At 37.4% G+C, this 27,670-nt stretch overlaps 1 protein-coding gene across 2 annotated transcripts; it reads left to right on the top strand.

Annotated features, from left to right (window-relative positions):
- Positions 1 to 12,173: 12,173 nt before the first annotated feature.
- Positions 12,174 to 24,203, top strand: sparc (secreted protein, acidic, cysteine-rich (osteonectin)). Of its 2 annotated transcripts, none has more exons than XM_067367340.1 (10): positions 12,174 to 12,302; positions 17,326 to 17,395; positions 18,155 to 18,181; positions 18,585 to 18,672; positions 19,798 to 19,931; positions 20,170 to 20,290; positions 20,820 to 20,953; positions 22,850 to 22,998; positions 23,221 to 23,369; positions 23,453 to 24,203. In XM_067367340.1, the coding sequence occupies exons 2-10, from the start codon at positions 17,339 to 17,341 to the stop codon at positions 23,479 to 23,481; spliced, it is 888 nt and encodes a 295-aa protein (XP_067223441.1). In that variant the 5' UTR covers positions 12,174 to 12,302; positions 17,326 to 17,338; the 3' UTR covers positions 23,482 to 24,203. The 2 variants fall into 2 exon arrangements, with proteins under 2 accessions (XP_067223441.1, XP_067223527.1); XM_067367426.1 differs by having other exon boundaries at positions 19,810 to 19,931; positions 23,453 to 24,202.
- Positions 24,204 to 27,670: the final 3,467 nt, after the last annotated feature.

Here is a 27,670-nt window from a genome sequence, read left to right as displayed (position 1 = left end):
TAATGTATATCTGTGTTTATTTACTGATGAAACAATTCAATTTAACTCCAAAAATAGATCCCAGTCTGGACAGAATGCAGCAGTGTTGTATTTACACATCACACTCAACCAAAAGACAAGAAGAAAACTGTCTTCAGCCATGCCAAGCTTGCCTGGTTTTAAGTGATGGAAACTCACTCATGCTACTGTGGTGTCGACACAATTGATCTTTTGTTGTGTGGAATGGCTAGATTGAAAAGAGAAAATGCAAGGAATGCTCAATCATTCAGGCCGTGTGTAGTGACCGGAGAAGCCTTCGCAACTGTAAAGAGTGTCAGGAAGATCCCCATTGGTTCCCGCCGGCTGGATAAGACAGTGAATGGCAAAGTAACCCACTGTATACATCAAGTAGCTTGAACAAGGAGCCAGTCTTCACTTTTCTTTTTCTTTGCATGACAAATGAAGTATCACTACCTAAATCCTGCAGTACAGGGTAAATCCTTGATTCCTATCTGGAACTTTGTCTCAAGCCCATTCTTTTCTTGGAATTAATTAGTCACTGCAGTAAAAGAATGACTGTGTTTTCACTGTGATACTGCAGATCAAAAGTAGAGGCCAATAGAAAGCTTACAGGGATAGTTTATCCAAAAATGACAATTCTGCCATCATTTACTCCCCCTCAAGTTGTTCCAAACCTGTATACATTTCTTTGCTCTGTTGTACACAAAAGAAAGATATTGACTACAATAGTAGGAAAAAAATACAATGGCAGTCAATGGGGGGCGAGATCTGCTTGGTTACAAATATTTCCGTACGATACCCTAACCCCTCCCCTAAACCTACCCGTCACAGGGGTTTAGATCAATCGCATGAATTCGTACAGTAACCTAACCCCGCCCCTAAACCTACCCGTCACAGGGGTTTAGACCAATCGCATGGATTCGTACGATACCCTAACCCCTCCCCTAAACCTACCCGTCACAGGGGTTTAGACCAATCGCATGAATTCGTACGATACCCTAACCCCGCCCCTAAACCTACCCGTCACAGGGGTTTAGACCAATCGCATGGATTCGTACAACACCCTAACCCCTCCCCTAAACCTACCCGTCACAGGGGTTTAGACCAATCGCATGAATTCGTACAATACCCTAACCCCGCCCCTAAACCTACCCATCATGTGATTTAGACCAATCGCATGAATTCGTACGATACCCTAACCCCTCCCCTAAACCTACCCGTCACAGGGGTTTAGACCAATCGCATGAATTCGTACAATACCCTAACCCCGCCCCTAAACCTACCCATCATGTGATTTAGACCAATCGCATGAATTCGTACGATACCCTAACCCCGCCCCTAAACCTACCCATCATGCGATTTAGACCAATCGCATGAATTCGTACGATACCCGAACCCCTCCTCTAAACCTACCCGTCACAGGGGTTTAGATCAATTGCATGGATTCGTACAACACCCTAACCCCTCCCCTAAACCTACCCGTCACAGGGGTTTAGACCAATCGCATGAATTCGTACAATACCCTAACCCCTCCCCTAAACCTACCCGTCACAGGGGTTTAGACCAATCGCATGAATTCGTACAATACCCTAACCCCGCCCCTAAACCTACCCATCATGTGATTTAGACCAATCGCATGAATTCATACGATACCCTAACCCCTCCTCTAAACCTACCCGTCACAGGGGTTTAGACCAATCGCATGAATTCGTACAACACCCTAACCCCTCCCCTAAACCTACCCGTCACAGGGGTTTAGACCAATCGCATGAATTCGTACAACACCCTAACCCCGCCCCTAAACCTACCCATCATGCGATTTAGACCAATCGCATGAATTCATACGAATTAGCCACTTGGTAAAATATGTGCGAATTGGTCGTGAGATAGCGTTGATATTTTCTCATTTAACATTATATTAAACTCAGAAATGTGTTAAATTACCTTAGTAAATTGGTTGCAAACAGTGATTCACACTGACTTAATATGAAGTAGGTACTGTAGCTGCTACAGAAATGTAAACATGACAGTAGTCTTCAGACAGCCTTAAATGATGGATGGATGTAGAACAATGTCAGCCATATCTTAGATGTGTCTGTTAGCTATCAAAATGTTTTGCAGATAGAAATCTCCAGACACAATATGGGTTTCATGCTCACTGCATGGAAGTAATCACGTAGGTCTTGTTCACTTTTACAAAACTGCTAGCTGAGTCAAAATTATTGTAATTCATAATCAACAACATACTGGAAAGATTTTTAGCCTTTAATGAAAGGCCACACTAGTGCCTGAATGTCCTCAGCTGACCAGCCAGCAGGGTGGCCAGATTCATCCTTTCTGTTAGATTCTTTCACAGGACAGACTATACCGAAACATATTTTTGAGTCTATTTAAATGGTCATCTAATTCTTCAATATTTTCACAGAATCAGACACCAGTTTAAACAGCGATGCTTATCAAGGCTCAGTTTAGTGTATGAAACAAATGAAGTGAAAATATGTTCCTAAATCTTTTCCAAGAGGAATGTATTTCTTTCATGATTTATGAAGTTAATAATGTGATTTTGTTTACTTGAATATGAACTATAAAACACACACAAAAGTATAAAGTTCAGACACAGTCGCTTGGTTACAGGCTCAAACAGGGCTTGCCTTGCTCAAATTAATTTGTCTGTATCTCAAGATCATTTAATGGCTGAGCAGTGTCAAATAACTGCTGCTCTATAGAACATTTGGATTTTTCCTCTTTGGTGCTTTTGAAAACACTAAAATATGTGCAAAGGAAAAAATCTACTGATAAATGTCATATGTAGCGCTGAAAAGAATTCCTTCTTTTTTTAAAATATCGAGCCTACAAAATATGACTAAAGAGTGAGATGCCATGCAGGTAGAGACAAGTGTAATCTTGCACACTGATCAAGGAGAGAAGCATCCGCTGTAACAAAAGCACAGTGCAGCAGCACACCCTGTTCAATCACACCCTGTGTGCGTGACTTCTCCATCTCAACAAATGACCCTAACACTTACTGCAAACGTATAGAATAGAATAAATATAGCTTTTCAAAAAATCAGAAATAAGAAGGAAGACAAAATATAATAAAATAATATATTAAGTTTATGCATAAACCAGCAGAAAAAAATATCTCAATGAAAAAGGACAAAATGCTCATTGTAAGATTTCTTAAAGCGACAGTACACCTGAAAATATGGAAGCTTGTTTTTGCCATGAAATAAAAAAGTTAATTGCAAATTTTTATCTCATGCACAATTACAACATTTTTTCTCACAATTGCAAGTTTATATCTCACAATTATGACTATTTTCTTGCAATTCTGAGTTTATAGCTCACCATTCTGACATTGCGAGATGTAAACTTGCAATTTGGACTTTTTTTTTTTTATATCTCGCAACTGCAAATTATAAAATCATAATTGTACAATATAAACTCACAATTGTAAGAAAAAATTAAATAATTGTGAGATTAAAAGCCATAATTAGCTTTATTATTATTATTCCGTGGGAGCAACACACTCATGTTGCTCCCATAGTGAGCTCGTCAAGTAATTTTTAATATTATTTAAGAGCTGGTGGAGGGAAGAGTTTCAGTGAATATATTATCCTGTTGTAAGGCTGTTTAGTATTTTTACTGAAAAACAAAACAAAAAAAAACAATAGGATTTTTATGCTGTGTGCATAGGTTTAAAAATGAAAATTTGCCTTCATTGACATAGTCCACGAGTAAATTATAACAGGTTTGCAGTTATTGGTTATGGACCAAATTAGCTGGCTTAACAGATGGGGCCTAAACTGAAGCTAATTATGAACACAGTGCGTTAATTAAATGCTACTTTAATTTCTGTCTTTAAATGATGTTTAGTAGGAAAGACTCTATGGATTATTCATTCGATTCAGATTCCAGAAGAAAGCTGCTGATGTGGCAACACAAGGACATTTTTATGAGATCATATTTCTACTCTTAATATTCTTGTCATCAGCACTGTCAAATGTTTTAAATGTCTTCGATATCGAATGCTCCCTGTGGGGATTATTACGGAAAAACGGCCTTCAGGACTGTCGTTGTAAAAATAATTGATTAAAAATGAGCTGCATTGAGATGATAGAAGTGTTGTTCACACATTTGGTGAGAAAATGGGAAAAAGGGGAAGATAAATGAAAAAGAGGAGGCTAGGACTGATAATTTAATAACAGAAGTTTAGCCTGAAGGCGTTAAAGGGGTCATGACAGGAGAAATCAAGTTTGCCTTGATATTTGACATATAAGAAGTTTTTTACCAATAAATCATCTTGCAAAGTTTCAGAGTTTAAAAAGTTTTTTTCTAATTATAAACAAAGCATTTATTTAATCAAACTCCAAAAACAGCTCATTTTGATTCTGCTGGATCTGTGATGTCCCACAGGCAAATACATCTGCATATGACCGCCTCCAGAGCAAGACACTGACGAATAGTTTTACATCATTTCACCATATCCCACCCAATGGAGTTCAGTCGCTTAATGGCTGACATTTACCTACACTCAGTGTTCCCAAGTCTGCGATTTTCCTGTGGAATTGAGCTATTCATTAACACGGTTGCCACGGATTGTTTTTATGTCCGCGTGTTAAAGCAACTCCAAATAACATGATATTTAGCCCCTGAAATGCAAATTTTACCAGGAGAACCCTGTCAAAAACGCTTTACTCATATTCACTTTCCAGTTTAAACAGCTAGTTTGTGTCTCTATACAGACTTCAGAAGGATCCCAGCATCGGAAACAAGTGGATGGTTTATTTTAGAGGCACTCCGGATCGCATTGCAGGATTATATGTTTGTTCGGAGCATTTTGTTTTGTAAACAAGGCACAATGTAATGGAGAGTTTGCAAATAAACTTTTGTGGACAGATGAAGCAGCAACTGTTTTGGATCTGACAGCAGCTGCATCAGTAAATGATTTCATAATGTTTAGTCGGTAAATGGCAGTTTTATATGGATAATGTTTTCAAAACACTTACAGACATGGACGTTGATACTGTCTCCTATGTAATTTTACCCAGTCATAACATTGGTCAATTACTGACTGGTTTTTCTGCATATACTGTATATATACCAGATTTGGACCCCACTGTACTTTTGATAAACTCACTGGAAATTTCTGTTTGTCTCTGAGTTAAAGTTCACCATATTATGAAAAATGAAGACTCTGCATATATAGAAATCACCCTGAAACTCAAAGTAAAAATGCTGACTTTCCACATTAAGGATGTTATTTTATAAGCCCTTCATGTGCTTGTCTGATTTTTATCACTTTAAGTACAACCTGAACATAATCACTAGGCTTCATCTAGTCTTCGTTGTACACGTCACCAGGTCACCTCCAGATTGCACCAAATACTGACAGCGTCTGATGCCCACAATGCCGCATTCTGATCTAGTTAGACACTACAGAAGAATCATCACTATTCTGTCCATTTGCTCCATCTGTCAGTTTACAATAATTGTCTTCCTGAATCGAAGCCCAGATGTTTTCTCTCTACGTCTATCTGTCTGAGTCATCTGTGGAGCAAAGGAAATAAGGGATACAGAGGAAATGCCATTGTATTTTGTCTAGTATACACTATTCCCATCTGTTTCTTTACCTAATTCAGAGTTCTCACCATAACATGGCTTTCTTTAATACCTCAGCATCTTTTTACTGTCAGATTAGATGGCCACTTTATGGCCACAGATTATATCTAATCCTTCACTGAAAAGGATTTGCAGCATCATTGACAGCGCTGTTAGATCCGTGGCTTAATCTGCATCTAGCAAACCTTAGAGTTTATAGAGGTTAATACTGTCTGTACACTGCAGAGGCGGCACAAAAAAATTAAAACTGCAGCAATAATTTTTATTAAAAATTATGAATAAATACTTGATTTTGCAGCATTGACCATCATCTAATGTTTAATGGGGTCATGACATGGATTTTTTAAATGATTACTATTTTAATATGTTCACTTATAATGTTAATAAATTTTTCTGCACAACAAAACAAAAATATATAAAACAATTATATTCATTCTGACCCTCTGTCTGAAACGATCCATTTTCAAGGCGCGGGTTAGTAAACAGCCCCTGTTATGATTGGCTTGCATCATTGCATCGAAAACAGTATCAATTCTAACTCCCTATTGCACAAGTAAGTGTTTTGAAAACATTATCCATATAAAACTGTAATTTACAGACAAAGCATTATGAAATCATTTACTGATGCAGCTGCTGGCCGATCCAATACAGTCGACTACTTCATCTGTCAACAAAAGTTTCTTTTGCGAACCCTTCATACACTGTGCCTAGTTTACAAAACAAAATGCTCCGAACAAACATATATAGTCCTCCGACACAATCCGGGACGCTACTAAAATAAATGATCCACTTTGGATGGATTATGATGTTCTGGGATCACCCATAACGCATTTTTCTATTCCAATGCTCTATTTTTCCATTGATTTTCTATGTAAACATGCGCTAGATGGATGTGACTAATAGTGTTACGCTCTTGCCTTGCGTCTTTTGCAGCGCCTCGCACACGAGCGCCACGTTTTTAAGACGCAGTGTTAAGTTAAAAGAATTTCAACTTTTACAAGCAGCACCGCTCATCAATGTCAGTTCCAAAATAGTGGACCAATCAGAAGAATGCGGAGGCGGGGCAAGTGTTGCGAGCTTTTGTTTACAGTTGCAAGTTGGCATGGCAGCTGTTTTATTTGACTGCAACATGGAGGAGGATGCCATATCTATTATTGTCATATGTATTATTGTCTATCCATGTCAAAAATAGTATCTATTCTACTGTTTGCTTATGTCTATTATTTCCGTTATTGCTGTTACTGCATCATGTCTCAAAAATGCGTTTCGAGACCCTCGAGTTCTGTGCTGCGCTTTTTTAAAAACCATACCTGAGCGCTGCGTCTCGCATTTTTTGACATAAAGACACGTTCTGCGTGAACGAGCCCTTATGCCGAGATGTGACAAGTAAACAGCGCGATATCATGTGAGACTGAGATGAAACTTCAAACAAACATGGGTTCTCCTGCCAAATTTCTACTAATTTTTCTTCCATTTCTGGGGTCCAAATAGACAGAGAAGAAGCCTTTTATTGAAACGAAGCCATGCTTGCTGATGTTGTGGTCTATAACTCCTCCCCGAACTCCCCGCTGCTCTGTATCTTGCTCTCTCATTGGCTGTCGGTCATCGCCGATGTAGTTTTCAGTCAGAACACTTTTCACACTGCAGGATTGCCGACAGGTCCAGATATTTATCATGCCAAATATCTCACGGGCGTCTGCGACTCGTCTGCGATTCTATCAGATCACATCTTTGCTCACTCACGAGCTCCGATTTGCCTGTGATTTCGGGCATTTGTCTGCGATTTCTCAATCGGGGCTAAAATCGTGCAGTTTGAACTCAGCATTAATCTGTACAGAGATGGAAACAAGCTGTTTAAACTGGACATGTCAAAGCGAATGTTCTCTCAGTCTTCCATTTGTCCTGTTGTCGACAGACTCAAGTGAGTATGTCAGAAACTGAACGCACATCTGTATACTGTATCCAGTGTAGACAGCATCAGTGATTATAATGAGTTCTGTTTGATTTAGATGCAAAGTTATGCAACCCTCAAACAGGGTTGCCAGGTTTTCACAACAAAACCCGCCCAATTGGTACTCAAAACTAGCCCAACCCTCACAGCAAAAGAACTCCGCGGTGGATCGACCGCGGAGGTATCGCGGCTTCCGGAGCGCATCCGCGAACGGATCCGTATCGGCGTCTACTAGCACGCAGTGACGGATCTGCAACGAAGCAGATCGCGGACCGTTTGGGACCCGCAAATTGATACAACCGTTACAGTAAAGGCGTGTGCGCGTCCACGGATCCGACATGGGTCCGCTCAGGATCCGCTGATTGACAGTAGAATTTACGGCGCCGCCCCAAGGGGCAGAGCTGATCCTCTGGGCGGCGCCAAAACGAATGTGACAGTCACGCAGGTCTGGCGACTTGAATGCGGATTTGCCTAGGAGTCTCCTGCTGTGTGGGAATTGTGTTTCAGGGCGGTCCCCCAGTAAAATCCGCATTTTGGCGGGGTTCCCTAGGTAAAATTCGCATTCCAGGGGCTAAATATCATGTTATTTGGGGTCACTTTAACTCGCTGACATGAAAAACAACAGTGTTAAAGTAGCCCAATTCAGCAGGAAAACCACGGACTTGGCAACTTGGAAAAAATATTCGTTGATGTCTTGCTCTGGAGGCAGGCATATGCAAATGTACTTGCCTGTGTGACCTAACAGATCCAGCAATATCAAAACGAGCCGCATATATGCTAAAAGATCAAGGCAAATTTGATTTCTCATATCATGACCCTTTTAAACAAACAAACAAATAAGCTTACCAAGACATTAGCAATAACCACTGAGCCCTTGAGCACTATACCTACACTCAAAGTCTACCACTAGATTCAATCTGGATTCAGTGCCTGCAGCACTATGATATTAAGCACCTGAATCACAGAAATAAAAGTGTGTGTGTGTCTTGTGGTAGTACACAGTAGCCACATGGCAAAGATGATGGGGTCTATTTCCAAATTACAGAGCAGCTCTTGAGACAATGAGATGGTTCACTGTGAAAGACACATTCAATTTGTGTGGGCTGCTTTCAGCTGACGTAATGACAAAGAGAGGTTTCTCTTGCCAAACACATTCTGTCGTTGTATTTGCCATCACAACTTTTTTGAGGATGGAAATTTATTGCATTGCGTGCTGACATTATAAGTTATCTGATGCATTGCTCTCTAACAGCTTTAATTGCATTTCAGCTTTATCGTGCCAACTGAACCTGCTCTATAAAGCATTTGATTTATGCACACATACTGTATATGTACAGTAATCTAATGTGTGATGATATATTCCCGTCCAGTGTTGATATTTTTCACTGGTCCTGTTGGCCAGGGTTTACATAAAGTCTAAACAGGAACTAAGAATGAAAAGGGACCTTGTTCCTTAAAGGATGTGAATCTTTGAAGAGCCTGTGGAACTTTATTGAGGAAATGGTGGTCGAAATCCCACCGTCTGGTGTGTAATTCAGAATCTAGCTATTTTCGGTCCGGCCCCAAGAGAGGTATTTCCCGTAAATGAACCAAAGAGGGGCTCTTTCAAAATAAATCAAGGGCCAGCATTTGTGATGCAACATTATTGCTTGAGAATACAGATTTTTTCCTATTCTTTTTAATAGAAATGGAAATGTGTTTCAGTTATAATTTTTTCAGGGAGTCTGTGACCCTTTGCGATCTTGTTAGATCCCACAGACAGCGCCACGTCTGCAGTGAAAAGAATAATTACACCTCCTCCGTGGCCTGCTTTCAGTGTCTGCAGACGCCAGAATGGAAAATGCCACGTTGCAGAGAAACTATTTTTTTCCAGCGTTGTCTCATCCAGATGTTTCTCTCCTAACTGCTCTGTACACTCAGAAAGTACAGACATTAGCAATCTATAGCAGAGCGAGCCTCGCTGACTGTACATTTACGGCAGATGTCTGATGGGTGGAATGAAACGGTAGGCGTGATTAGTTTAGTCTGGTGGTCAGGACACACAAAACTAAGAGACAGTACAGTGGGATGGGCCCCTGGAATTTCAGACTGGATTTTTTTTTTTAGAAGATTCAACCATTTGACACTCACACTCAAAAAATCTGTGCTGCCAATCAGAAATACATGCTACAGTCAGCCACGAAAGATTATCTGATCATACATGCTCTTTAGGATCATAAATGAGTTTAGGAGTAAATCACATAATGGCATGTCTATGTAGAGATCACTTCTGACTGAACACCAGAGAAGTTTCTAGACCAGGTCTTTCTGCACAGCTGAAGCGTATCTTACGTAATCATTGTGTCAAAGAATCAACAGATTGAAAAAGTAATTCATTTCATCTTTCCATCACATAAAACAAGTACAATTTTATATAGGCCTATGCAGTGTACTGGGTCATTTTAAAGTATCTTACATTGTTGATATAAATTATATTGGTTCATTAGCTATTTTTACGATATGTTTTTCTTAGTGCTGTCAATCAGATAAAATATTAACTAATTAATCACGATTAAAAACAATGGAGTTTTTCACACAAAAATGTCATACTTGCTCTCCAAATTAATAGTAGAAACAACTTAAAGACAACTTAAAATTGTTTAATGGCATCTTTTTATGAATGAACTGATCACTGATACTTATACTGATATCTCTATGAAACCAATTTTAATTATAGACACTCAACATTATACACTGTAAAAACAGTAAAATACCATTTTCCATTGAAACAGTAATATACAATAAATACAATGCACTCTAGGTAATATTTCTCGTTTTTAGAAAAGAGGCCTTTCTCAAAAATGACAAATAATATTACCCGTAAATGTTTTTACGGTATAGATTACCGTTTTTTAGTTACTTTTTAGAGTGGTATAACTAAAAGCTATCGATTTCAACATTTATTAGGCTTTAAAAAATAACAACTTTTAATTTAAGTGAATTTACAACAATCTTCACATAAATCCATTATAATAAATGTCATATTTACCTGTGGCCTTACATGTCTAACAGGAAATATACAGAAACTGAATTAAGTTATCAAACACTTTACATTCTTCACTGCATCAATTATAAATAAAATATAGATTAATCCTTATTAAAGCTACAATTTTCTCTATTACATTTGGTTTTTTGATTGACATTAATGACAGACATCACAGCAACTGGTTTATTAGGCTGCCGTCACTTTAAGAGCAGCCGCTGCCATGACGCGGATCTGACGCTAATTAAACAACTCTTTAAGTACATTTAAGGCTTCATTTAACTAATTTAAGACTGCTCTTATGAGGATACTCGACAAAATGGCCATTTTGGCATAATTCTGTGTATTTTTGTTCAAACGCAATAGAGAACTCAATACTGGCACACGTATTTCTGTGTTCGAGTCGCGTGTGTCACATGACACGACATTCACAGTCAGCAGGTTTTCGTATGTCTTGTGGTGCTTGAATGGTTTAAAAGCATTTGTGTGATAATTTAATGTAATGCTAGCCAACTTATGACGAAAAAAAAGATGCTGCGTTAATTGCGATAAATATTTTTAACGCGTTAAACTGAAAAAAAAAAATTAAATGCACTAATTTTGACAGCACTATTTTTTTTTATGTATATGCCTTTTAAAGAAATTATGGAAATTATTTACATAGGCAGTCCAAAGTTTGAAATAACTAGCATTATATTTTTTGAAAGAAGTCTCTTATGCTAACAAAAGCTGCATTTATTTGATCAAAAAAATACAGTAAATCTATAATATATTGTGAAATATTATTATAATTTAAAATAACTGCTTTCTATTATATTTTTGTGATTCAAAGCTGAATTTTCAGCATCATTACTCCAGTCTTCAGTGTCACATGATCCTTCAGAAATCATTCTAAAAATAGAATGAGAGGAATTGTTTTAGTTTTAACGAAAGAATAAACGGCACATCCAAGCAGACAATCCCAAACGAGTTTGCACTGTAATTCAGCTTCTCATTAGTCTTTCTCTGCTTCAACACTGACCTACATGATCAGACATGAATCTTAACTCAGTAACTCTTAGCTGGAAGTGAGATATTTTGTAGATCAGACACAAATCATGAGCTGGCCTGTTATGTTGGTCTGTTCCCTCAAATTAGAAGCAGTTAAGTTCACTAAAAATATTCTTTTTTAGCAAAAACAGTTACTGTGATGCACACCTGTTAGTGTTAAAGATATTAAGCAAAGTCTTTAGACTTTAGACACTCTACTAACTATAAGTAACTTTGCAACTCTTTTTAGAGCATTAGTAGACTGTTAGGATAGGGTTAATAGAATAAGTTGTAGTTGCAAAGTTACTTATAGTCAGTTGGTGGACCATCAAAATAAAGTGTTGGCATACTAGTTGTCATGTAGTTGCGAAGTCACATATAGTTAGCAGAATGTCTAAAGTGGACCACCAAAAACACTATGAGATGATAAAGTTAATGGTCACAAACCTACAGTAAAGTTCAAACCTGAACTAAGTTAAAAGTATACACTGATAAAGGTCCACGTGAGTTGGATACAGAGAGTTAACTTTGGGACGTCCCACCCTAACCGAGTGAAAGGGGTTGACCGGACCTGCCCATAGCAAATGTCTTCTGTGTGAACTTGTGTTGCTGTTAGATAGTTTCAGACCCTTCCAGCAGCTGACTTCTCCTCTGGCTTCTCTGTTAGACAGACAGAAGGTAAGTCCTCTTCCCATTCTTACATCAGGCATTAAGAAAACAGACAGTCCATTGGTCAAGTGTTGATTTACTAACACTTTCCACAGCAAATGCCAAAACAATTCTCAATAATAGTAGCTTGATTTCAGTTTTTTTCTGTCTTAGTTGCATGCTAAAAAGATTGTAAGGTTTAAATATTACTTATGTGTACGTCTGAAAGCACTGGCCTCACTGTAAAACTTCCTCTGTGAAACAGGTGTCTGTTGTTTTATATAAACTCTATGTGCTTCTTATTTATTAATTATGAAGTCTTGTTAAAATAAATGCAAACAGATTATTCACAAGCTAATGTTCTTAATGTGCTGTTTACTCAAAGTTTGAGCACTGTAGCACTCAGAGCAGCACAATATTGAGGTATTGTGTGCCACATATGCAGCAGGAGGGGTGAACACAGAGTCAGGGATGGAGGGGGAGGGGAGAGACATTCAGCCAAATAGACCCCTCCCCTTACAATTACTCCCATCAAAAGGAATGCGTGTTTCCATGGCGATTTTTCACCAGCTGTTTGAGACCGTGTCGAACGAGGCAGATGTCGCTGCTGTAGACAAACAAGAATCATGTGAAGACAAACTGACAGCCCACAGCTGCTGGTAGTTTTGTGAAAAAGTAAAAAAAAAAAAAAATTTTTTTTTTTTTTTTAATTCATAAAACTATACTTATATTTGCATATCAACTGAATATTGTACAATACGCTCTTAAAAATAAAGGCTCCAAAAGAGAGTTTTTGCAGCAATGCATTTTTTGGTTCCTCAAAGTACTATTCAGTGAAAGTTCTTAAAAGAACCATTTTCTTAGTGTAAAGAACATTTCAATAATCTAAAGAACAAAAGGTTCTATGGACGTTAAAGGTTCTGCATGGAACTATATGACAATAAAGAACCGTTATTTTTAAAATTTCCATGTACGCCATGGATAATATTTAGCAAAAAAAGATTTTCAGGAAAGATGGGAGGGAAAAAAAAAAACATTATATTGAAACATACACTCATTTTATGTGCCTTTGGGTAAAACAGAAAAGGATAAATGTGTTTTTTTTTTTTTTTTTTTTCCAAAGGGGGTTTGTAAAGAAAGAAACCCCCACAAATCATATGTGTTTGTCTTATGCATTGTAAAAAAGAATTGTTGGTTTAACTCAAATTGCCTTATAATTCTTAATTGTATTAACTTAAAAATTTGAGTTAATACAATGAAGGCGATTGATTTAATCAATAGAAACTCAAAATATTATGTTATCTGAAGCATATTAATTATCTAAGCTGATTTGACAAAAGAAAAAATGTTGTGATAACAAAAATGAAAATGAGGTTTATATTTACAAATATGGATCGGTGAATCCAAAAAACTGAAAAGCGAAGACTTTATTTTTCTAATGAAGTTGAAAAGAGCAACAAATCAGGTTAAGAATGTGGATTAGCACAAATCTAGTTTTAACCCCATTTTAACTCAGCCTTGCGATTATCTTGAGGGTCAGATAGGAATATAAATGAACAAGTCATATTTTCATGGCCACAGATAAGGTCTTTTCAAGGTGATACCCTTTTATATTGTGTGAAATTCATTTCCTTTCCCACAGACAGTTGCTCTGTTCTTTGCACTGGATAAAGGAGACCGCTAGGCAGTAATAACAGTGCGGTTTAACTTACAAACAGCAGTGGGGGATGGGCTGACGACTTAAAAAGGTCAGGTGATTGTTAACTCAGGTTTCATGGATCTTATTTGCTCAGTCACTCTCTTTTGACTGTCTTTTGTCTAACTCAGAGGTCCCTGCACTGCTTTTCAGCAGAGGATGAAATTTCCTCGTCCCCCTCCTTGTTTTTCTGCACAAGGTTTAGCTTTGTTTATTACAGAAATCAAGATAAAGTTACAGAGGGATGAGTTTTAATTTCCTGTGAAACAAAACCCCAGCAGTAAAACGAACATGTTGATTTGGTGTTTCGGCATTAGCGTGTCAACTCTGATTAGTTTGAACCTCCACTTTTTGTCACATTAATTTTTTTTTAATGTGACTGGCAGGTTCGCTGTTTGTTTCAAGGGAGCTTTCAGTAAGAAGGAGTCTGCTTTTCTGCTTAGTGCTAAACGTCGCACAGATGCAAGCTAGTAATTGTGCCGTAATGCACAGGTGGCTCGTGCAGAGGTTTACAGTTCATGCCAAGTGACATCCTGCTCCATAAATCAAGCATGCCCACCATGCCAAACTCTATCCCAGTGCTGGGCATTGATGAGGATATTCTGTTTGTGTTTTAAAAACTCTAAAACTGGCTTAGCAAAACTATTTTCATGTATTGTTTAGTATTTAAATTTGCAAGAGATGCGTTGGCAGCAAGTCAAATGTAGTGTTTTGCAGCTCATTTGTTTACCCAGAGATTGAACCACCTGTTTTGTCGCTTCAGAGGGGGAGAGATCTCCGTCTGCAGAGCTTCTGGAAAATGACTCTTTGGGAAAAAACGCAGAGTACTGAGCTGCTGTTTTTCTCCCGGTTTACACCCCACAACTGCTTACCTTACTAAACTCTAAATTAAATACTGGGTAAAAATGGCATCCTTTATACCGCTGAATTTCCTTCAGTTCAGGCGTGTTTGATTTTCAATGTGACCTTCCAAACAAAATAAGTTGTTTTGCTCTAAAGTGACTCCACCAGAGTAATGGACTTCTACTTCAAGCCAAAAAAGTGACTTACATAAATGAGCCAAGTCGTCTCCTTAGAGTGGACATCCAAATTAAATAAGGGACACGATGTCGGGTCATTTCCTTCGTCCTATGACCCACACAGCCTCAGCCTGTTAAAATAGGACGTTTTTGTTGACGGAAAGCGAAAAGATTGCTCGTCTGCCATGTTTCAAGACGTCAGCATTTGAAGAGGATGACAGAGTCTCTGTAGTTTTCCATGTCGAAGTCTATTAGAGATGTGGGGTGTCTGACCTCGACTCAAAGACCTTTGCCAAAGAAAACAGGGCCTTTGAAGGGTTCACACACATGCTTACCCAGCTTACAATCAAGAAATCATGCGTCATGCACTCAATGACAAGTTCTCAAGTTCTTGGGTGAATTGACCAACAATATTACACAAAAATCAAACCTAATGGAGGATCCATGGATTTCCATGACACACTCGAAGGCTATTTAAAAAATTATGTGAAAACATTGAAAACACAACCAACTATGGGCCAGATTTACTAAATAGGGCAAAATAGTGTGATTGCAATTCCAAAAAAAGCACCGATGGGAGCGGAAAGTTGTGGAAAGAGTGATCTACTGACGACATGCACATGAAAGAACACAGACGCCAATGGTGCCAATAAACACATCATCAGAGAAGAGATGACGCTGCAAGAGGAAGGCGAAGTTATTTTGATTAAAAATTAAGAAGGCACATGAATAAGAAAAAAAAAAAAGAAGTTGTGCACAGATAAATAATTAATAATAAATACTGCAATATTCCATAAGAACTGGTGACTTTTAAGTCGCAATGTAACGAAAATACACTCTAAAAAACCTAAGTTGGGTTGAAAATGGACAAACCCAGCGATTGGGTTGTTTTTACCCAGCGATTGGGTTAAATGTTTGCCCCAACCTGCTGGGTAGTTTTATTTAACTCAACTAAACTATTGTTTAAAAATTACTATATGGCTTGCTTAAAATGAACCCAAAGTATGATGGAAATGAACGTTTATTAATATGTTTAATGAATAATAATTAAATTAAATTGCTTATTAATAAATGTTCACTCTAGTAATTATGTGTCTTATTTTTAATTTCCAACCTATTTTGGGTTCATTTTAAGCCAGCCATATAGTAATCTTTAAAATTGGGTTAAATACCCAGAACATTGGGCAAACATTTAACCCAATCTTTGGGTTTTTCCATTTTCAACCCAACTTAGGTTGTTTTTAACCCACCATTTTTAGAGTGAATTTAAACTTCATGCCGACTTTAACCTCATGCATTTTTTTTTCTGGAAGAAACTAGGAATATTTTAACCTTGAGCAACAAGCCAAGGAGATTCTCAGCAGTTGCTGGGCAAATTATACTCAGGTCAGTGGTTTCAAGAAGACCCCTTAATTCCCATAAGAATGTTACAACGTGGCCAATTATAACTGCACAGATTTAATGCACTAATCCCACCCATTATCCACTCATGCACACACAGGCCCACCACAGCTTGAGGGGTGAGAAATTAGCTCTGATTTTAATCACAGAAGTCAAAAACCAAATACGTCAGGACGCATATTCATCATGCTTATTACATGAACTTGTTTGATGGATGCTCCCTCAATAACCAATAACTTTCATAATCAAACACCGCCAACATTAGCATTAGGATAAGCTTTTCATGTTCAGAAATGGCAGAGTATCGTTTCATTGCTGCATCTGTGTTTTTATGAAAAACACTAGTGTCTGGCCTTGATCTTTGATCTTTAGTGCACCAAAAACGCAGAGGATAGAATCATCCAGTGATGGTCTACCGATGGCTGCTTTGAACTTTCCAGCCATAAACAAAGTATATCTATATCAATACAGAGAGACATGGGGAAAGGAAGAGAGACCTTTAGTACAGAGAAAATGGCCTTGAGAGTGAGTGCTTTCAGACAAACAGCCCCTATCTTCCTGCAGGAAAGTGTCGTTTCTCAAGGAGAACATATCACATCAGATGGTCTTCCAGGCCCTCTTTGAGCGAGAGGAAAGCAGTCGAGCTAGCAGAACAAAGGCAGACAGTGCTCTTATCTCAATCAGCTTCTGTGTCTGGAGAGACTGACTTCTGTAGGCTACTTATCCGTCGTCGGGCATACCGAACAGGTCTGGTGGCCCGAACGCGTGTGGTTCAGCATCTGAGGTCTTGAACTGAGGTGGTTGGTATTGATTTCGAGCCACGGGTGAACTTATATTAAAGGAATATATAGGGCCAACTGGAATGCAAGTGTGTGATTTTGTCTCATAGTAACATGCATAATACTAACATGATAATGCGATGGTGTTTTTTGCTTAGGCTAAAACTCAAGATGAGGGTTTGGATCTTCTTCCTGTTCTGCCTCGCTGGCAAGACTCTGGCTGCTCCAGTAAGTAAATCTGAATATAATAATAAAATAATAAAAATTAAATGTAATTAACCAATTATATAGGTTAAAGGCTCATTCACACCAAGAATCGATAAAGATAACGATAAAGAAATAGTTCTAAAATTCTTTCTAAATACAGCCAATCAGAATCCATTCTAATTTAAGGGCTTGCGCAATTAAAAATTGCAGGTGACCAAGGTCCAGAAAAAGTCACCCCCTTTTCAAGGATACTTTAAAGAAAATTGATATATGGAAAGCAATCGGTCATAAATTAGAAGTATTAATGAGGAGATCATTATGCCAGGCTAGCAAAAAAGTGAAGTGAAATAAAATGACCTCATATCCAGCACTAGTTTCGACAACATTATCTTGCTTCCTTTGAAGTTGCAGTGAAAAAGACTAGGCGTAATTTTTATTCCACTATATTGACTTCGTCAGGTAAATTCACTGTTAGATTAGATCGATTACACTAGCTATTCACTCGAAACAAAGCATGCCGAGGACATCTGCTGGTTAAAACCATGTAAATGACAAAACATGTTGTACATACTGTGAAACCGCAGCGCGTGAACTTAAAATAAACACTGTTATCATTCGTTGGCGTTTATCTTTATAGTTATTGTTCTTGGTGTGAACGGGCCTTATGAACTGTATTTAATGATTATATTTCTTTTTATTATCTCCAAAAATTTTAGTGCCCTAAATAATGTTGTTGTGTGACTAAACTTTTACTAAAGTCCATACAAATTTAATTTACAGACCGAAGAGGAGCCAGTTGTTGAAGAGGTATGTTATATTTAATTAAACTGATATTTAAATCTTAAAAAAAAAAAAAATCATTGACCAAAAATACACAACTCACCCCCATTATGGGACCAGATGTGTTTACATATGCACATGTTCAACTTCCTGTTAAATTCCCTGGGGGACTGAAATTCATAAAAGTTTGAAAATATATCTGAAAGGGACTAATTACAATTCATTGCTTCGCCACATGTGCACACAGATGCCAGTTGTGTTGGACACAAAAGCAAAACTCTTGTTGTGGCTGTGCAGTAATGTGGGTCATTCGCTCCCATTTCAAGTTCAGTTTTACATATTTTCCTCACATAAAAGAGGAAAGCTGTGTTTAAAACTGGGCTTGGTTCAGGCCATACCCATAATACTTTTTTTTGGTCTGATAATTCAGGAGCTGGAAGTGGGAGTCAACCCAGTCCAGGTGGAGACCGGAGAGTTTGATGAGGCCATTGAAGTTGTGGAGGATGTTATTGCGGAGAGTGAGTTTGATATCTTTTCCACACCACCACCAATGTTTTGTAGATGTACAGTACAGATATTTTTCTGCTGTTTGCATCGTGTCTTTTGTCCCTGTGTATGAGTGAAGTTGTGATAACGTGTGTAGACGAACATGAGACCGTGTGTAATAACAGGCTTCTGATGTAGACAGCTATAATTATGTGTTCAGACAGACCATGGTTATACTGGACTAAGCTGATGCCAGTGCCAGTCATTCAGCCACATAATGTGTTTGCCAACCACAGAATTTCTAAGAAGAGGAAAGAAATGTAAATCCATTGGAAAAGAACATTTTTTAATTTATGCCCTTTATAGGAATAAAAGAAAATACATGAAACAGACACATACATATATATTAAAATAACTGTTTTCTATTTGAATATATTTTATATATATATATTACATATATATTGAATATATATATATATATATATATATATATATATATATATATATATATATATATATATATATATATATATATATATATATATATATATATATATATATATATATATATATATATATATATATATATATACAGCTATGGAAAAAATTAAGAGACCACTCCAAGTTCAGAAATCAATGTTAAGTGGTCTCTTAATTTTTTCCATAGCTGTATATATATATATATATATATATATATATATATATATATATATATATATATATATATATATATATATATATATATATATATATATATATAATGTTATTTATTCCCGTGTCGTCAAAGCTGAATCATTACAGTCTTCAGTGTCACATGATCCTTCAGAAATCATAATAATATGATGATTTGGTAACACTTTAGTATGAGGAACACATATTCACTATTAAATATGACTTTTGCCTCAATAAAACTCTTAATTTACTGCTTATTAATAGTTAGTAATGCAGATGTTAAGTTCAGGTATTGGGTAGATTAAGGGATATAGAATAAGGTCATGCAGAATAAGGCATTAACAGGGCTTTATAAGTACTAATAAACAGCCAATATTCTAGTTAATATGCATGCTGATAAGCAACTAGAAATAAGAATTGTTCCCCATACTCAAGTGTTACCATAATTATATTAAATTATTCAAAATAACAACAAATTAAATCAGTTTTCCCTGCAGACCCCTGCCTAAACCATCACTGCAAGAAAGGCAAGGTGTGTGAGGTCGACGAAAGCAACCAGCCCATGTGTGTGTGCCAGGACCCCTTGACCTGCCCCGCCCCAGTTGGAGATTTCGAGCATGTGCGTGTCTTTAATCATTTCCTTCATTTCACATCTGTCTCAAGTCTCCACATGTGTAGTGACAGCAATGCCTAGAAGTACATGCACACCATTTTAGCAGTTTGATTGAAATGCTTGCTTATGTATGGGGCAAATAATGTCAGAAAACATTAGTAGGATACCTTGGGGGAATCCAAACCTGTCAAGTTGACAACCGTGACATTTATGGCTGCTCATATTTCTGCCATTTATTTCACAGGTGTGTGGCACTGACAACAAGACCTACGAGTCCCCCTGCCACTTCTTTGCCACCAAATGCGCCCTGGAGGGCACAAAGAAAGGCCACAAGCTGCACCTGGACTACATCGGACCCTGCAAATGTGAGCGCATAACTGTGAAGGAAACAAGGCACAAACATTCAAAGAGACTTTGAGAGTAAAATTTAGACCGCTCACAAATTCAGCCGTGAACGCGAGTGGAATTGAGTGCTTTGGAGTGATTGATGGCTTGTAGCTTTGAGGCGTCCCTGTTGCCCCCTCCAAACACTGAGCACAGGACGAGCCTGAGCTTGCCAGTGCTGTTCCACAAAGCAGGCCGAATCCCCCTAAATCTGCCTCATCCACAGTCGTTGTACGCCTGATAGGCTGAGTTGGGACTGAAGGGCTCAGATGGAGCTCCCGCTGTGGCGTAGTCTCATTGCTAAGCAGGGTGTCTCAGTCAGAGACTCAGAAATGTGTTTCTGGCATTAACAAATTAGATCCTAACATTTTTGACAGTAATATTAGCCAGAGGGCTGTAATTTGCCCCCTTTTAGACTATAATGCTACATTATGTGCCAAGAGGCAGACTAGCATGCTGTTTGTGTTTATTATTTATTTCAATAGTTATAATGTTTGGATTTTCCCTCAGACATCGCCCCCTGCTTGGAAAACGAGCTGAATGAGTTTCCTCTGCGCATGAGGGACTGGCTGAAGAACGTGCTGGTGACCCTGTACGAGCGCGATGAAGACAATAACCTGCTCACCGAGAAGCAGAAACTCAGAGTCAGTTCAACTTTTTACTCTTTGTAGTTTGAAAAACCTTTAAAATACTGTTTAACCAGCTGAACTTTCTACATAGCAATGTAAATAGAATTTTAACTAAAAGATAAGTTCAGTAACAGGGAAGGAAAAAAAAATGCACATACATTCAAAAAATATTTAGGCCCAAATTTAAGATTTATGTACGGAGCCTCGCACGTGACATGCAGAAAACATATAGTAAGCTAAATTGTGCACAATATTTAGCAAATTGAGGGAACGAAATAGTAAATCGCGTGCACTATTTAGCAAATCGAGGGAACAAAATAGTATAGAAATAGTAAATCGTGCGCACTATTTAGCAAATCGAGGGAACGAAATAGTAAATCGCATGCACTATTTAGCAAATTGAGGGAACGAAATAGTAAATCGCGTCACTATTTAGCAAATCGAGGGAACAAAATAGTATAGAAATAGTAAATCGTGCGCACTATTTGGAAAATCGAGGGAACGAAATAGTAAATCGCATGCACTATTTAGCAAATCGAGGGAACGAAATAGTATAGAAATAGTAAATTGCAAAAATCGAGGGAGCGAAATAGTAAATCGCGTGCACTATTTAGCAAATCGATGGAGCAAAATAGTAAATCGCGTGCACTATTTAGCAAATCGATGGAGCGAAATAGTAAATCGCGTGCACTATTTAGCAAATCGAGGGAGCGAAATAGTAAATCGCGTGCACTATTTAGCAAATCTAGGGAGCGAAATAGTAAATCGCGCACACTATTTAGAAAATCAAGGGAACAAAATAGTAAATCGAATGCACTATTTAGCAAATCGAGGGAACGAAATAGTATAGAAATAGTAAATTGTGCGCACTATTTAGAAAATCGAGGGAACGAAATAGTAAATCGCATGCACTATTTAGAAAATCGAGGGAACAAAATAGTAAATCGCATGCACTATTTAGCAAATCGAGGGAACGAAATAGTATAAAAATAGTAAATCGCGCACACTATTTAGCAAATCGAGGGAGCGGAATATTGCGCACACAATTTAACAAATTGAGGGAGCGAAATAGTAAATCGCACGCACTATTTAGCAAATTGAGGGAACGAAATAGTATAAAAATAGTAAATCGCGCACACTATTTAGCAAATCGAGGGAGCGGAATATTGCGCACACAATTTAACAAATTGAGGGAGCGAAATAGTAAATCGCACGCACTATTTAGCAAATTGAGGGAACGAAATAGTAAATCGTGTTCACTATTTAGCAAATCGAGGGAGCGGAATATTGTGCACACAATTTAACAAATTGAGGGAGCGAAATAGTAAATCGCACGCACTATTTAGCAAATTGAGGGAACGAAATAGTAAATCGTGTTCACTATTTAGCAAATCGAGGGAGCAAAATATTGTGCGCATGATTTAACAAATTGAGGGAACAAAATAGTAAATCACGCATGCGATTTAGCAAATAGAGGGACAGAAAATCGTGCTCACTATTTAGCAAATTGAGGGAGCAAAATATTGCGCAGACGATTTAACAAATTGAGGGAGTGAAATAGTAAATCGCGCGCACTATTTAGCAAATTGAGGGAACAAAATAGTAAATCGTGCTCACTATTTAGCAAATAATTTCCACAATTAATAGATTTATGCTGATACTAAGCTATTTGAATAAATGCATTTTAAAAAATATCACGGTTTAGTTTAGGATTCAGTTCTCACTATTAACTATTACTTCTGCCTCAATAAACCCCTAATTACAGCTTATTAATAGTAAGGTATAGGGATGTAGAATGTGGATATGCATAAATCTTATATTTAGGCCTAAATATTTTTGAGTGCATAATTAAACAGCCAAAAGCCAAGTGGTAAAACCTCTGAAATGCCAAACCTCACGCTTTGTTTTTAGGTGAAGAAGATTTACGAGAACGAGAAGAGGCTGCAGGCCGGTGATCACTCTCTGGACCTTCTGGCCCTGGACTTTGAAAAGAACTACAACATGTACATTTTCCCCGTCCACTGGCAGTTTGGCCAGCTTGACCAGCACCCTGTTGACGGGTATGTTTAGCTCATTTTCAAAGCTATTCTAGCTAGTTTTACATCCAATCCTAACTGAGAATATTATGTTAAAAAATAAATAATTTACAATAACAATAACTACTGATGGTTCAGCTAAGTGTTTTGGTAACAGAAGCGATTACCTAACAGTACCTTTTAGCTAATATGTCATTAATTATGTCATGTTATTAATCTAAAAGCATGTTTATTGTATTATATCAGGTTCCTGTCTCACACCGAGCTGGCCCCTCTGCGCGCTCCTCTCATCCCAATGGAGCACTGCACCACCAACTTCTTCGAGCAGTGCGATGCTGACCAAGACAAGTACATCGCTCTCGAGGAGTGGGCCAACTGCTTTGGAATCAAAGAGCGTGAGTTTCTGACCATGCAATTCATGTTTAGTTTTATGTTCAGTTCATTTTATTCGCTAACTTTGAATGTTTTCTGCTTTCAGAGGACATCGACAAGGACCTTGTCATCTAAGCGCGTCTACCATTGACGCTTCCTAGTTACTATTGGGGCGAGGTGCTAACCCTTAAGTTAAAATCAAAGTAAAGGTGCTAATTGCGATTTCTAACAACCTGCATATACCACTAAACATTCATAATGTTTAAAAAAAAGAAGTGCACAATCCACACGGTAACTATCACAATGAGTGATTGAACACTGCCCATTTTTAAGTTGGTAAAACAAATGTTGGACAGGCTGTATTAAAGAGTGAGTTAAATATGATGAACTATGTATGTTGCAAAAACACTTTTTTTTTGCTTTGGAAATGGATCCACAAATGTTTTTTTTTTTTTTAAACTCAGAATCAGGGCTTGAATTGTAAGTTTGGAGTCGGTGGAAATGTACAAAAACAAAATAAAGTTTCCAAATAAATGTTCTTTCTGCTTGCTTTATAAACTTTTAGTTTTGTTTGTTGCACTCTGTGGTGGTGGATTTATTGTTTTGATTTCTTTATTAAATCTGAAAGCGTCTTTTAATTTGAGCCCTGAACATCTACAGGCTGATGTTTTTATTTGCATATTGTTTCCTGTCAGAAATCAGGGCCAAATGTTGAGTGTTTTAAAAGTTGAATAATAAAAGGAAATATTATTTGAATTCAAGAGGACAGAATCTCGCAGGATGAGATTTATTTTTTTCTCTCCCTCTAACATGTTCACATACATTTGCCACAATGTGAGCACTATGAATCTTTTTACAAAAATAAAAGCTACTGAAATTTCCAAACTCAATCTTTGCATGCATTTATCCATTTGTCTTGATTCGTTTCCCCCAGGTTCATAACTGCATAACTCATTTACTCCTTAATGTTTGCTAGGGGCAGAATGAAAAACTTTGTCAGACATAATGTTTGCAGATCATTTGTTTTATTCTGGCACCCAGACCATTTTAGCACAGAAGTAAATATGATTATGACTACATAAACACTGTAAATGTGCAAAGAAAACAATGGTGCATGCATGGTCAGCGGGAGCTCTGTATACTGTGGGGCTAAACATCTGGAACACATATGTTTGTAGTTTCCTCGAGGGTGGAGTGGATGTTTATGTAATTTCCTTTGCATTTAAAATGATATATTTTAGGACCCTGTATTTACAGGATTATTTTTAAGCCTCCGAGCCGGTGTGGCTTCCTCTGTGTTTAACCGGTTGCTGAACAGTTAAATGCTGAAAAATATCAACAAAAACAAACAGCCCTTTCAACAAGCACATAAATTTGTTTTCTAATAATTTAGACTAAGATCTATAGATATCAGTGAGCTCATGTGAAAAGAATCTTCTTAAACATTTTGAATTATTCCAGAAAGCAGGAAAATTGTTATAGTCTGTGTTTTTTTTTACTCTATCTAATCATTATGTTTATATTATTAAACAACCATTAATTCAGGCTCTATTATATCTCAAACTCAAACATGTTTCAAGTATGTTGCATGCATTGCATGAAGCATGGGAAAGAGTCGATGGTCTCAGTGGGGATAGACAGTCATGGGAAAGCAGAGCAAGAAAGAAAGAGCAGGATTTACCCAGGCACCATGCTTACCCTTCCAGCCAGACACTCACGTCAGGAATCTCAAACAATGGCAGAGCTCCAGCCAGAACACTGTGCTGCTCAGTCCAGCCCACTTCTGCACCAGGGAGGAGTGAAACACTCTTCTCCACTCCTTCTTAACCCTAAAAACAGAATGCTGGTGGAGATCACAAAATCCACAACATTACTAACACATGTCCTAAAAAGGCCCAACGTGAACAACAAATATCCTAATATTTCAGCTGATTTTCTGTCAAAATTATGATATATGCTATCACTCACTGCCAGTGTCAGAAATTATTGAGAGTAATTCCTTCCTGTTTTAGAGCTGATTTTAGTGTTTCCATCCAAAAAACAAAAACTTTTAATATTATAGCCACACTTTAAAGGGGTGGTTGATTATGATTTCACTTTTTTAACTTTAGTTAGTGTGTAATGTTGCTGTTTGAGCATAAACAACATCTGCAAAGTTGTGACGCTCAATGTTCAATGCAAAGGGAGATATACAGAATTCTCTGTTTAAGGACTACAACAAACGGCTGGTAGGGACTACAATGAGCTTCTTCCTGGGTTAGTGACATCACTAATCCTAAAATGTACATAAACCCCACCCCCGAGAACACACAACAAAGGGGCGGGGCCATGTTGGGCTGCTTTAGAGAAGAGGAAGAGCTGTTGTAGTAGAGTGTTGTTGCCAGGCTGTCATTTTAGGCCGGATTGCTTCACAAACGAGGGTCAATTCAACACTGGATTTGCACGATTAACATGTTAGTCAATGAGTTGAATCAACTCCACAGCAACTACATACATTTATCCACTAACCATTCAGAAACGTCCAGTTTCATTCTAAAAGTTGTAACTTCTTCCTGAGTCTCTCCATCAGTGTCGACTCCGGTCTGAACACCGTTACTGACAATCCTCATTTTGGCTGCGTGAGATTCTCCAGCTTTGTTGTTGTTGAGCAACTGAAGCGTGAGCAGCAGCTCATTTGCATTTAAAAGGACACACACAAAAGCGGCGTGTTTTTGCTCAGATTTGACAAGCTATAATAAATTATCTGTTACTGTCCTTATCAATGCCTGAATTTATGTACACTGTACTGATTCATGACCTCAGAAGCTAGGGAACTGATTGAGACGCACCCCTGGAATACCTGTATCCTTCTCTCTCTACTGTGAGTTGAATTCCTTCGAAAACAGCAATGTTGCTGAGAAATAAAATGTAGGGTTTCATTAGTGAAGTTATTTTATATCAGTGTTGACAACAAGTTTCTGTGCTTCTGAATGTTTTTGTGTGCAGCATGATCTCTGATTTCTGTGTGTGAGCGCTTGTGAACGTGCGTCAAAAACAGCGCATTAATATAGAACGTGATTAAACTGACTGGACTTGTGCATTAGACAGTTTTAATGCGCACCTTCCAGCCAATCAGAATCGAGTATACAGACAGACCATGGTATAAAATGTTTTAAACTATATCAAATGTTCGATATAAGATAAAAAAAACAGACAATTTCCATATGGTGTATTTTGATCCTCATTTTGAAATATTAGGGTTTTTCTATAACTTTCTATGGCACATTTTTGCCCTGCAGCCCTCGTTAATATTGGACCTACTACTGACGACTCCTAAAACAACCTGTCCTCAGACCCATACATACATACATACATACATATATTACATACATATATATATATACATATATAAGTATGTATATATATATTATATAGATACTTGGCGTAAACTTGAAATTCAAGCATGTCTTTTAAAGACATTCTACTGTCAGAAGGAAAAGGTTTTTATTTAAAAAATATGAAATACGATTTCACAGCTGTGTCTGTACCTTTTGTTAACACATTAGATATTTATGAAAATATTTTTACACCTAGATTTGTCAATGTTTACTATAAATATTTAATACATTATTCTGTTTGTCAGTGTTGATGCATACTGAGTCAAAGAAGCGTTCATCATTGATGAATACCTCTGAACATATTGAACAGATGAATTCAACATGTATTAATTTGCATGAATTTTTTTTCATGTCATGATTGTAATATTTTGTTTGAGAGATTATTGATCACATCTACCTTATTAGATCTTATTTATTCTCATGATCCAATACAAACAATGACAAAAACAGTCAGTGAGGTTCATCTCTAAGCCATATTAAACTGAAAAATGTTCAGTTAAACACTCAACTAATGAGAGCCGTTGTAATTTGGTGGGATTTGTTAGTCATGATAGTTGGCAGACACATTATGCATTTAAAATGCAAACGAATGTGTTTCCCAAAAACATCTTGCCAACAGTTTCCTCCACGATCTTCTTAGCTCACGACTGCATTTGGGAAACACAAGCAACCCAGTATTGTTTTCAACCGCAAATTGTTGCATGCATGGGAAGCGTGTCGCCCCCTAATGGACAATATACGATCTCAATATAGTCATATTACAAATATTGAACTCTACGTAATTATCTGGATTTGAATATATAAAATGGGTTAATCTCGTTGAATAATAAATAAATAAATAAATAAATAAATAAATAAATAAATGTCAGGATCACGTTCGCTATATAAATAGGACGTAAAAATATTTTCTTCACGACATAATTACCTCACAAATATAATTATCTATT

The sequence above is a fragment of the Chanodichthys erythropterus genome, chromosome 1, assembly GCF_024489055.1.
Source record: "Chanodichthys erythropterus isolate Z2021 chromosome 1, ASM2448905v1, whole genome shotgun sequence".
Taxonomy (NCBI): domain Eukaryota; kingdom Metazoa; phylum Chordata; class Actinopteri; order Cypriniformes; family Xenocyprididae; genus Chanodichthys; species Chanodichthys erythropterus.
Note: the sequence above shows the minus strand (reverse complement) of the source record. Positions and strands in the feature narration are given on the sequence as shown.